General features: G+C 41.2%; 1 protein-coding gene across 3 annotated transcripts in view; it reads right to left on the bottom strand.

Moving 5' to 3' along the window:
* The window catches only part of LOC126331251 (KAT8 regulatory NSL complex subunit 2-like), a 181,607-nt gene that overhangs the window by 63,318 nt on the left and 105,292 nt on the right, over positions 1 to 12,997 (bottom strand). For all 3 annotated transcript variants that reach the window (XM_049996457.1, XM_049996458.1, XM_049996456.1), the window contains one exon: positions 4,522 to 5,623. In XM_049996457.1, the coding sequence (XP_049852414.1) occupies positions 4,522 to 5,589 (1,068 nt within the window). In that variant the 5' untranslated portion in view covers positions 5,590 to 5,623. The remainder of the gene's footprint in view (positions 1 to 4,521; positions 5,624 to 12,997) is intronic.

The raw sequence follows: 12,997 nt of genomic DNA, 5'->3' as shown, positions 1-12,997 counted from the left end.
CAACACTCGAATTCAGTAGTTAACCTTTCCTCCAAACCTCTCTCCCAATCCCAAACCTCTGTCCTATCCAAAGGCCTCATCTTCAGCCCCACTCCCAGATTCAACCAAACAGCCCTCGTCAAAGATTTACTGCCCTACACTCGTAGTCTCTGCTGGAAATATCACTTTGCCACGAAGAAACTATGATACTAATCCTACTCCTAATGATCCAACTCCCCATGACACTATCCAAATTAAACCCTGCCTGGAACAGTTCCGTCCTCCGTCACAGCGGGGCCCACCTCCTCCTCCTTAAAATCACCCTCTCCAAACTTTCCAGAAATTTCTGACTTCCAGCCTTGCCTCTCAATCCTTCTTAAAAAACCTTAATCCTACTCCGAACATCACCACTGCTGAAGCCCAAGCTATGCGTAATCTGAAGGCTGACCAATCCATCGTCATTCTTCCGGCGACAAGGGTTCCACGATCGTGGTACTTGATTGTTGGGAGTATGTGGCTGAGGACCTGCGCCAGCTTTCAGGCAACACCACATACAAAGTTTGCCAAGGTAATCCCATTCCTGATGTCCAGGCAGAGCTTCAAGGAATCCTCAGACACTTTAGGCCCCCTACAAAACCTTTCACCTTACTCCATCAATCTCCTGACCCCACCGACACCCCACACCCCTACCTTCTACCTTCTTCCTAAAATTCACAAAGCCAATCATCCCAGCCGCCCCATTGTAGCTGGTTACCAAGCCCCCACAGAACGTATCTCTGCCTACGTAGATCAACACCTTCAACCCATTACGTGCAGTCTCCCATCCTTCATCAATGACACCAACCACTTTCTCGAACACCTGGAATCCTTACCCAATCTGTTACCCCCAGAAAACATCCTTGTAACCATTGATGCCACTTCCTTACACACAAATATTCAGCACGTCCAGGGCCTCGCTGCGATGGAGCACTTCCTTTCACGCCGATCACCTGCCACCCTACCTAAAACCTCTTTCCCCATTACCTTAGCCAGCTTCATCCTGACCCACAACTTCTTCACTTTTGAAGGCCAGACATACCAACAATTAAAGGGAACGGCCATGGGTACCAGGATGGCCCCCTTGTATGCCAACCTATTCATGGGTCGCTTAGAGGAAGCCTTCTTGGTTACCCAGGCCTGCCAACTCACAGTGAAGAAGAACTCCAGAATTTCCTCTCCAACTCAACTCCATTGTTTCCATCAGATTCACCTTGTCCTACTCCTAATCCCATGCCATTTTCCTTGACGTTGACCTCCATCTGTCCAATGGCCAGCTTCACACGTCCGTCCACATCAAACCCACCAACAAGCAACAGTACCTCCATTATGACAGCTGCAACCCATTCCACATCAAACGGTCCCTTCCCTACAGCTTAGGTTTTCATGGCAAACGAATCTGCTCCAGTCCAGAATCCCTGAACCATTACACCAACAACCTGAAAACAGGTTTCGCATCCTGCAACTACCCTCCTGACCTGGTACAGAAGCAAATAACCAGAGCCACTTCCTCATCCCTTCTAACCCATAACTTCCCACAGAAGAACCACAAAAGTGCCCCACTTGTGACAGGATACTTTCCAGGACTGGATCAGACTTTGAATGAGGCTCCCCAGCAGGGATACGACTTCCTCAAATCCTGCCCTGAAATGAGATCCATTCTTCATGAAATCCTCCCCACTCCACCAAGAGTGTCTTTCCGCCATCCACCTAGCCTTCGTAACCTCTTAGATCATCCCTATGAAATCCCCAAACCAACTTCCCTACCCTCTGGCTCCTACCCTTGTAACCGCCTCCGGTGTAAAACATGTCCCATGCACCCTCCCACCACCATCTACTACAGTCCTGTAACCCGGAAGATGTACACGATCAAAGGCAGACCCACATGTGAAAGCACCCACGTGATTTACCAACTGACCTGCCTACACTGTGAAGCTTTCTATGTGGGAATGACCAGCAACAAACAGTCCATTTGCATGAATGGACACAGGCAGACAGTGTTTGTTGGTAATGAGGATCACCCTGTTGCTAAACATGCCTTGGTGCACGGCCAGCACATCTTGGCACAGTGTTGCACCATCCGGGTCATCTGGATACTTCCCACTAACACCAACCTGTCAGAACTCCAGAGATGGAAACTTGCCCTTCAATATATCCTCTCTTCTCATTATCCGCCAGGCCTCAACCTTCGCTAATTTCAAGTTGCCGCCGCTCATACCTCACCTGTCTTTCAACAACATCTTTGCCTCTGTACTTCCACCTCACTGACATCTCTGCCCAAACTCTTTGCCTTTACAAAAGTCTGATTGTGTCTGTGTATGTGCAGATGGATGTGTGTGTGTGTGTGTGTGTGTGTGTGTGTGTGTGTGTGTGTGTGTGCGCGCGCGCGTGCGCGAGTATATACCTATCCTTTCCCCCTAAGGTAAGTCTTTCCGCTCCCGGGATTGGAATGACTCCTTACCCTCTCCCTTAAAACCCACATCCTTTCGTCTTTCTCTCTCCTTGCCTCTTTCCTGATGAAGCAACGGTTTGTTGCGAAAGCTTGAATATGTATATATATATAAAAACTGCATGAGTTATGGACACTGCCAAAGGTGAATCAATGAGTTGTTTTGTGGCAATGATAATGTTTTGATCCATCATTAAATATCTGTATAAAACAAAGTAAGAAACACGCTTTTCAATTTATTAATTCATGTATCTTTGCCCTTTAGTTTTGGGAAGTGGTAGCGTACAGACATATCCTTGGATCCGTCACACCAGCCCTGTTAAAAATGTGTATTCTAATCATTCATTAAAAGTATTATAAAAAGATATTAAAAAAGGTATGTTTATTTGTATGGTTATATAGTCAACTCCTATCTATTCATCATTTTACTCACACCCAAGATCCTGCTACAAGAGGTTCAATGGAGACAAGAATAGTTTACACAGTATCCAGAGGAGTGTTTCTGCATCAACATTGTTATAGTCAAGACTAAACACAATGGAATTATTATGAAGGTAATGACTCAGATTTGATAGGCACCAATTGAACTTGGTTTAATTATGCTAAAAATCCTGTGCTTCATGTGACAGATCGACAATTTCAATGGTTGCAGTGACTATTTTGCACCGCACACTACTGGAAGCAGCAGTACATAATGCAAATTGTTTATGGACCTTGAATTCCATAAATTACCTTCAAAATATTTTTCAACTGTTCTTTCTGATCATTTTCCCCATTATTCTAGCAATTATTCATTCACTTCCACATCCCTATTCAAAAGAGAAAGAGAATACTAACGATGGACAGAGAATGGAAACTAGAGGTGCAGCAGTATGCATGTATGGGTCGTGGAGCAGGTACACAATCTAATTAATAAAAGACAGGGCATCAGTAACACACATAATTTTATGGTAGCGATGTGCTGGAAAGTGTCTAAACAGCCCAGGAAGAAAAATAATCAATTAGACTTCAGTTAGTGCACTGCATAGATAGTCTTTAGATATTAATGCAGTCTTCTGGCAGTACAACCATTCATGTATTAGCAGTAGATAGATTAGATTAGATTAATACTTGTTCCATGGATCATGAATATGACACTTCGTAATGATGTGGAACGTGTCAGGTTAATGAAAGATGTCTGTACACGATATTACATTACACAAAATATTGCATGACACTAATTTTTAAGTTAGTTTTTTTTCCCTCCCTTAATTTATATCTAAAAATTCAGCCAATGAGTAGAAGGAGTTGTCATCTAGAAATTCTTTTAATTTATTTTTAAATGTTGGTTGACTGTCTGTCAGGTTTTTGGTGCTGTTTGGTAGGTGACCAAAGACTTTTGTGGCAGCATAATTCACCCCTTTCTGTGCCAAAGTCAGATTTAAAACTGCATAGTGAAGATCATCCTTTCTCCTGGTGTTATAGCTATGCACACTGCTATTACTTTTGAACTGGGATGGATTATTAACAACAAATTTCAGAAGTGAATATATATACTGTGAGATTACTGTGAGGATCCCTAGATCCTTAAATAGATGTCTACAGGATGACCGTGGGTGGGCTCCAGCAATTATTCTGATTACACGTTTTTGAGCAATGAATACTTTTCTACTCAAAGATGAATTACCCCAGAATATGATGCCATACAAAAGCAGTGAATGAAAGTAGGCATAGTAAGCTAATTTACTGAGATTCTTATCACCAAAATTTGCAATAACCCTAATAGCATGCGTAGCTGAACTCAGACATTTCAGCAGACCATCAATGTGTTGCTTCCAGTTTAACCTCTCATCAATGGACACACCTAAAAATTTTGAAAATTCTACCTTAGCTACAGACTTCTGTTCAAAGTCTATATTTATTACTGGAGTTGTGCCATTTACTGTACGGAACTGTATATACTGTGTTTTATGTAACACCAGACATATTCATAGAACCATGAACAAGAGAAAAATGAAACTAGCATTATGGTTAATGAAAAAACTTCAATAATATGGAATTATGAGGAATAGTCTTACCTTCTTGTCTGGACTATATTGCTTTAGATCTGTGTGATAAACACAAGCTGTATTTGGGAATACAGTGAGGACAGGTATTCTGCATTCAACCTCACCACTAACAGAACCACATGCTTGAAATAAAATTTGCTTAGAATCAGAGAGTATGTGTTTTATACAGTGCTTTGCCAAGGGAAGTACTTGTTCTGTGCATCTGACACCTCCCTCAGTAAATATACACTTCCGAAATCTCTGTTTACGGATAGCCATTCCTGCCTCCGTTCTTTGATCGTGCAATTTACGCATTTCTTTGGCAAGACTTGAATGTTGATGGTACCTTGTAGTGGCCTTCGAAAATTCAAAATTTGGGTGTCCATGTTTCATTAGTGTGGGAAATATTTGTGAACCCCACATTTCTTTCTCCTGCTTCTTCTGAGATAAGTATTTCCTGTAACCTTCCTTCAGATGATATTCAAGTGTTCCAAGTTGTTTTTTATACAGATATTTTAGTCTTATTAATTTACTAGAAGTGATTCTTAAAACTTCTTCCAATGTGTAAATACCTGCATTTTTTAGACAATCATTTGAGTAATTAGGAGGATGTTCTGTATCAAGGATTCCATTTGACATAATTGAATCTTTATCACTATCATATTCACTCTGAGAACTAGATGTTATATCATACCTCTTGTAAATATTATCTCTCACTTCAGAATGAATTTCTTGGTTTTCATGATATTTGGAAGTCATCGTTTTTATGTCACGTGAGTTATGATTTCCTACTAGTAAATTAAAACTTGGAAAAAATGATTCAGGAATCATTTCAGCTGTAAATAGTTGATGATCCTTTTCTTTATAGATGTGAGCTTCCACAGAATTCCTCTCAGAAAAAGACACTTCTGACAAGTTAGTTTTATCACTCTGACTAACAGGCATATCACATGTCTTTACGTATTCATTATGATCACAGCAGCGACATTTGACTGGTGTGTTTGTTTCTTCCTTCATGTCTTGCAGGTAGTAATCAAAAATGTCTTCTTCGGGTTTCAGACTCTCATAAACCTTATGCTGTTCCGTATGTGGCTGCATTGTGAACACAAATTGTATTACAAGCCCGTATCACCTGAAATGAAAGTAAGTGAATGTTGATGAATCACAGTGTGAGAAAGTCTATAATAAATGTCTTAAACCCCCCACCCAAACACACACACATCAAATAAAATTTAAAAGGCTCAAGTGAAACTAAAATACACTGCACTCATCTTCTGAAACTATGCAAATTATTATTTCTCTTGAGAATAAATGTTACAATGGAGTGAGAGAGTTTTCAGCAGAACAAAGAAGTTTCATTCTAGAGAGGGTCAACTTACCCATCGTCGTGTGCCAGGTTTCCTTAAACAGTATCTCATTAAACATCACTCTTTAAGATGCTGCAGAGGTTAAGTCACTGGAGTCACATTTGGGAGAAACAAGATTCTAATCCCTGTCCCAACATCCATATTAAGAATTTTCTGAGTTTCCCTAAATCATTTTAGACAAATATTAGAATATTTTATTAGAAAAAGACAACCAATTTATTTTCCCAATTTTCCCCAGTCTGAGGATCTCTAACAGCCTCATAATCAACAGAATATTAAACCCTGAGTCTTTTATCATTTTAAGAAACATCAAGATTCATAAACAAGGCTGAAGTGGTGAATACTTATTTATTCTAAATTGAATAACCTGGGACTGAAATGCTGAAGTGAAGTTAAGGTTCCAAATAGGTAGTTTGCATTCTTTTACCCTCCATTAGCTATTAAATTTGTCTAGTGTAGAATAAAAGCAGAAATGTGGGTGATCTATGAAACATTTTCATTTGAAAATCTAATAACGATCTTACTAGATATTTGAAAAAAAAAAGGGTCAGAATTTTTTGAGAAGAGGGTTGTTTTCTTTCTCTGCTCTCATTTCCTTTATTTTCCATACAGACACATTTTTCTAGCTTGGCAATTATATGTCTATGGCCATGAAATATATTCTTTGTATTAGTAAACTGCTGTTAACTTCCCACATTAGAAGCTATAGTTAGTTGGCTATAGATAAAAACATCAAAGTTTTGGTAACAATCAGGATAAAAATGATGAAATCTACAAATTTGCTAACAGCAGCTTCTCACTAGCATATGTTTTTGACACCTGCAATAAATAATAAAAATGAATGACTGCCAAAATTTTGGCTGCTAAGGTTCACTGCAAGTATTTTTTTAAATGTTAAAGTTACTCATTTTAAGTCTATGAAGAAAAGCTTATAACCCTCATAACAGTGGTTTGTTCAGCACTTCCTGCCCAGCAGGTTCCTCAGCAAATATGCATATGTAGCCATGACAAGATAAGACAGTGCTTCATAGTGTGGCATCCAAAGTGCACACAAGGGAATTTTAAGTGCTTAAACCTTACCAAAAATGTCTCAAATCGTTAATATTTTGAGTAACTTGCAGTTCATATCAACAGCTACTTGCAGATGTAATTGTTACGCAAGTGAATAGCACAGGAAAGAAAATCAAAGAAGTGTATGATATTACATTACAGGCAACACCCGTCAATCAAGACTTTAATTTGCTAACATGAAATATTTTATAACAGTCCCTGTAGCACATTTCTTATGATACTTTTTGAACAATGTCTATTTTACTAACAATGATACAGTTTCTTGTTTATTCCCTGAAGTCATCATGAAATTGCATGATGATAATAAATATTTCATTATACCAGGCACACCTGATAAGAGCAAAATTAATGATTGAGACACTTCACAGTAATTACTGGTTTTATTTAGTCAGAGTTGGGATGGAGTTAGAAATGGGCATGGCCTTCGTGCTGCCTAGCAGGCATGCTTGATAAAATTCGTAAAACCTGGCGATGCAAACTGACAATGCACCAATGACTGAAGTTTAAGAATAATACTGTGCTGATAAATCTGAAATGACAAAGGACTGCCAGATATTATGATGGCAGACAATTTACACTGTAGTAACACTGGCAGAACTGAAAATATTTGACTCCACATCACAACTCACACCATGGCTATTATGCAAGGGAAATTGAGGAGAAAAGAAGGAGAAGGTGAGAAATGATATGGAGTGCGTGTTCCAGTGAAGCAACATAAAAGCATGGGGGTTAACTTTCTGCAATACAAACTATTTATTAACAGAGACATTTCATTTAACAAAAACAAAAAGGGCAGTATGTGAAGTTCTCAGTTTCATTTCTGGTACAAGACATGGAGGCAGGAGCCTTCACTAAAATTTACACAAGTTCAAAAACCCAACATAAGCACTAAAAGTTTGTCTCTAGCCAAGGCTGTGGGTAATGATGAATAAAAGTAAAAAGGAGATGATGGCAAGGCACCATCACATGTGAAGGAAGATAAAAAGCTGTGCAATAACTGAACAGGCTGGTCCACATGTGAGTTTGGCACTGGTACAAACCAGTATAATGTACAGGGTGTTTATGTGTGCCCCTGCACATGGAATTAATGACCTCCAGAAATCAGAAAGTGTATCTAGAAAGTGTCTCAGGAAACCTAAATGGAAAACAGTGTGCAAGCCATAAACCACTGGGTTGAGACTGCTCAGGAAGCTATGACACTCACAAGCTATCTGCCTGAAGCAATGTGCAAGGCTGAGCCACCTGATCTGTCCTCAATGGGTCACTGTGCAGTGGTCTTTGGGTCCTTATTGAAAGTGCAGGTCATGGATGAAAGCACTGGTTTACAGATGTTAGCACTGGTTAACAAACAAGAGCACTAGCTCACAACAAAAGTAGGAGCATTCGCCCAGATGCTGCATCGACCATTCATCGCTGGCAGATGCTGGAAAATTACTCATCTTGCACACAGGCGGAAATTCCAGGTACAAGCACCAGCAGTCAGAAGGCAGCAGTGGGGGCAAGTCATTCCAGTTGGTATGTGTCCACTTGATGCAGGTGCTTTGGAGAGCATCTAGCTGCAACAGCAAGGGCAGACTGGAATCTCACAAAATTTTAGAATTTAGGAAGGCACCACACAGTTCCCTCTCCTGCAAGAGGACATCAGACGAACAGTGCCTAATGTGGCTCCTGAGAGTCAAACACTAGAGTGGGTGCTGCGGCAGGGAACATCGGCAGCAGTGATATGGGCAGGTAGCAGGTAATGTCTACAGCACCTGACCTGCTTTGACAGCTGCCATCTTGACAGAGGCACATAGCAGCATAGCATGTGGTGGGGTAAACAGCCAGCCACTGCCATCAGCTGGGGTGCTGCATTGGCAGTGTATGACGGCAGCATGTTGTGCATGGCAGCTTGTCGCAGTCCAGAACACATGAGGAATGACCAGCAAGATGATGCGCTCGACTGTGTGGCTGCAGAAGCACCCGCTGAGGTGTGACGTGGCTGGGGCTCCAATTCGGTAAACAATATGGTGCATGATAGGGCGACAAGTGTGGAGAAGACATTGGGCAATACGAGGAGCTGTGACCTGCTGCATCTCACTGAGGGGTTGTGGGCAGGCACTCAGTCAAGCAGGGCATGTACAGTTATGCACTTTGTGGCTGGTATGTGTGACAGCAAGTGTTGCTGTTGCTGTCTGCTGGATGTCCTAATGAGGTGCTGGTGTGGTGTACTTTGCTGGAAGAGCATCACCTGTGACACCATCTGGTGGCAGCAGTGAAGCAATGGGCAGGGAGATCTCAACTCTGGGAGTGTATGGGTGTCATTGAGGATGAGCTTGTATTTTCTGCAACTGGTAGGAATGTTTTTCACATGTAATACTGAAAATTATTCTCTTCCATTTTTCCAGATGTTGCTACATTGATTACAAGAATTTTCCAACTAATGTTATGATGATACAGCATGATACATGAACTTCCACACAATTATTCACTGAACTGAGTTACATTCATCTGCATACACTTGCACTTCATACATTCCACTGCATCTCACAGTACATGCTGTGTGTAGGGGTAGTGCAATACCCTGGTGTGTGCTGGAGCCCTGTTTACACTGATGAGCTGCCCTGGAGGCAGTCTGCCTATTCATGATGAGACACAGATCAGCTAGGAGTGGCTGTATAGTTTGTCAGCAACATTGAGCAGAACTGCAGTATAGACAATAAATCTGCTGACAGGTCCTGATACAGTGACATAATAAACATGTATACACCTTATACATTTAAGCACTTGGTGCAGCAGTGATGCATTCATGCCAGGAGAGGGAGTTTACCAGCATACTGCTCTGTATGTGTTTGCAAAGCACATGTCGTGGTATCCATGAATTGCTGCATCTGCTTTTTGTTAAAGAGAGAGACAAGACTGCTGATCTGAGGTGATCTTATAACACAATCTGACACACAGCCATCTGAATAATAATGCATACATATGCTGCAGAAGCATCCACAGTGGTGGACACACACTGGCAGTGTATGATCACACTTCAGCCACATTGAGGTGATCTGAATAACAATAACATGTGCATGACATATACTGGATGTCTCTCCTATGGGTCACCAGGTGCATTTTCTTTGGTGTTTTGGCAGATATTTGCAATTTTACTTTTGCAACCTGCACCTGGAATCAACCCAAACAAATCCTACTCATCAAATCTCACACACAATGCCCAGTGCTGATGGAAAACATTGGTTTACATGCCATTACATAAAAAGTAATTTTAAAATTGGGAGATGAAGATACAGATGAAAGGAAAGTGTGAAAGGCTGGACTGAATGAGGCCAAGGTCCAGCTGCAGTTTGTGTGGCCAGTATAACAACATGATTATACACCCTTGTTTGACAGAATGGTCCCAAATTAGTCTTGTGCATTATTCATTTTATCAATATGTATTAACATGAACAGTAAAACATAAAGAATAAGCAGCATTCCAGCAGTGACTGTGCAGTGCTTCTGTTTGGTGGTAGCAGCTAGTGCAGGCCAGGGTGGTGCTGCCACTGTTGGAGTGGGGTACTGTTTAGTCTTTGTGTTTTACTGTCCCCGTAAAACATGCTTAGATAAGCTGAATATGCGCTAGACTGATTTGCGACTGCTATGTAGAATGGTATGTAAAATTCCATTTCAAAAATCATTTTGTTTGTAATGAGAAACAAACTGATGCTGCATGTCGTATGAAAGATGTGATGATCGTTATTTACTTGGGCTGAATCCAGCTACACACTGCAAGAATGAAGATGCAAAATCTGCCAAAACATTAGAGAAATTGCACCTGATGAGTCTTGGTGGAGACACCAGGTATATAAGTACAGTGAATTCACCAGCACTTCAAAATGTAAATATAAGCAGTGCATTAGTTAAGAACTCATCACACACCATGGATAGTGATATCTTTAGACACAATTCTGCAAATACAATAGCTCCAGACAGTGCTTATTTTAAGAATTTATCACATCCTTCACAGCAATGCATTTAAGACATGCTTGTGTAAATACAACAGGTCCAGACAGTGTATTGGTTAAGAACTCTGATACAAAATTTACTACATCGTCTAGGAGTGTGCACCACTGAATCAGTATCTGCTCTGTGAAATAGTAGTGTCAATAATAGCATGTTTGCACTTACAGCAATGTCATTCCAGACAGTGTGTTCCTTAAGAATGCTGGTAGAAAATTTATTACATCATCCAGGACCATGCAGCATCTGTATCGGTACCCACTCTGTGAACCAATATCATGTCTGAGCTTTCAGTGATGTCAGCATCCTCTGCTCTGTTTGGTCAAAAATATGCTGTCAGCATTCTTTGCCATGACTGTCGAAAATATGACATCAATGTCCTCTATTCTAATAGTTCAAAAATACAGTGGGGAGGAGGAGTGGTAGCCTATTGGTCAGATTTCATCCCACCACTAAAGCTATCTCCCTGCCTAGAGGACTATTAATAGGCTCACTACGGGACTGCACATCAGTCCTGAACAGACAGCTGACAGAGTAGCAGCTATGAAGTGACAGTATTCTGTATCTTCTTCCTCTGATGGAGAGATGGGCAAGCACTCCCATACTGGTGCTGATATGCACCACAAACTATGCTTCTATGTACTTGTTCCTTGTTGTAAAGCAGCAATTTGAAGATCTTTGCTTCTGTTGCAGATGTTCGCAGTATACTGCTGCCATTAATGGGGAGCGATATGCTCAATTGTCAAATCTCGGACTCACAGGAGGGGGGGGGGGGGGGGGGGGGTGTTATCATTGCCTTTTGGTTCAGACTTCCAGAACGAGCACCATTAATGGGAAAATACTGCAGTTGTAAATACACATCCTTGCACATATCTTTGTGTGTGAATACCATGGTTACCTGACTTAATTCTTCTTCTTCTTCTCTGTTGTAAAAATTTTTAGCACTATTTCAGACATTGGTATGAACACAGATAAGCCCTGCAGCCCTATTCTGTATTGTTCAGTTGCTCTGTCGATCGGGTCAGTAGGTGGTACCTCATTCGAGCCTCCATGTAATTCCATAAGCTGTTCAGTAGTGAGTCGGTATGGCTTTCGAGGTACCAAGATGGGCCTGTGCTATGTTGGCATCTCTTCTTGTGCCAGCCAATTGAAAACAAGTGACCACAGCTGCGGGCATGCTCACCCAACGACTGTGCATGCAGCATGGTGCACCACAGTGCACACGGCCCCCCACATATGAAGCAGCCAGCCAACACAGCCACCAGACACACTATTCCCATTATTGCTTTTGAAAAGAGTGTTTACAGTCAACAGTATTGGTCATATAAGACAACAGTGGAAGTGGTGGAAAGAGATAAGAAGATTAGTGTGTTCACATCCCAGTGACACTGAAATGGCTTTGCATATTGCCATTATCTGTCTGTTGTCTATTTGTGCTATATCTGAAACAAAACCAGACACTTTATAATGGACTGGTTTTGACCAGTATGTCTTGCCTTCCTCAGAATAGTATGTCTTGCCTTCCTCAGAATAAGTACTTGTGTTGAGAATTTGAGACTGAAAAGATTGGTGGCTGCACCTCTTTCATGGGCTCTTATGTCCAGCCACAGCTCCTCAATCAAATTACGGGCCGCCTCCCTGCTCAGTTAGTGCTTTATCACAAAGTTGCTCTTGGCCATTTCAAAAGGGTTCATCTCATGGCATTGATTGTGTTGGTAAGTTGCATGGCACCACATTTCCTCAAGCTTCTTGCCTGCTTTGTGGCTCTTACCTTCTGCTTAACAGTACTGTGTGCACAATGTCCACTTCCCATGGTTATCAGCTGAAATGCATGCATAACAATATTTATGAACTCACTTTCCACTTGGATGTGTCCCAGTGATGCTTCAATAAATCATAATCACTACATCCAAAACTAAAAATCACTCAATATTTCTACAATAACATATTTTCTACATAATCAAGGCATATCAAATGGAATTAATGGCTTTACCATCACCTCACCACCTCTTAGTACAGTAGACAAAAAATTGGCAGGTGGATCGATCAGTAACAGGCCTTCAGTAGTGTACAGAATAGCA

The sequence above is a fragment of the Schistocerca gregaria genome, chromosome 2 (assembly GCF_023897955.1).
Source record: "Schistocerca gregaria isolate iqSchGreg1 chromosome 2, iqSchGreg1.2, whole genome shotgun sequence".
NCBI lineage: Eukaryota > Metazoa > Arthropoda > Insecta > Orthoptera > Acrididae > Schistocerca > Schistocerca gregaria.
Note: the sequence above shows the minus strand (reverse complement) of the source record. Positions and strands in the feature narration are given on the sequence as shown.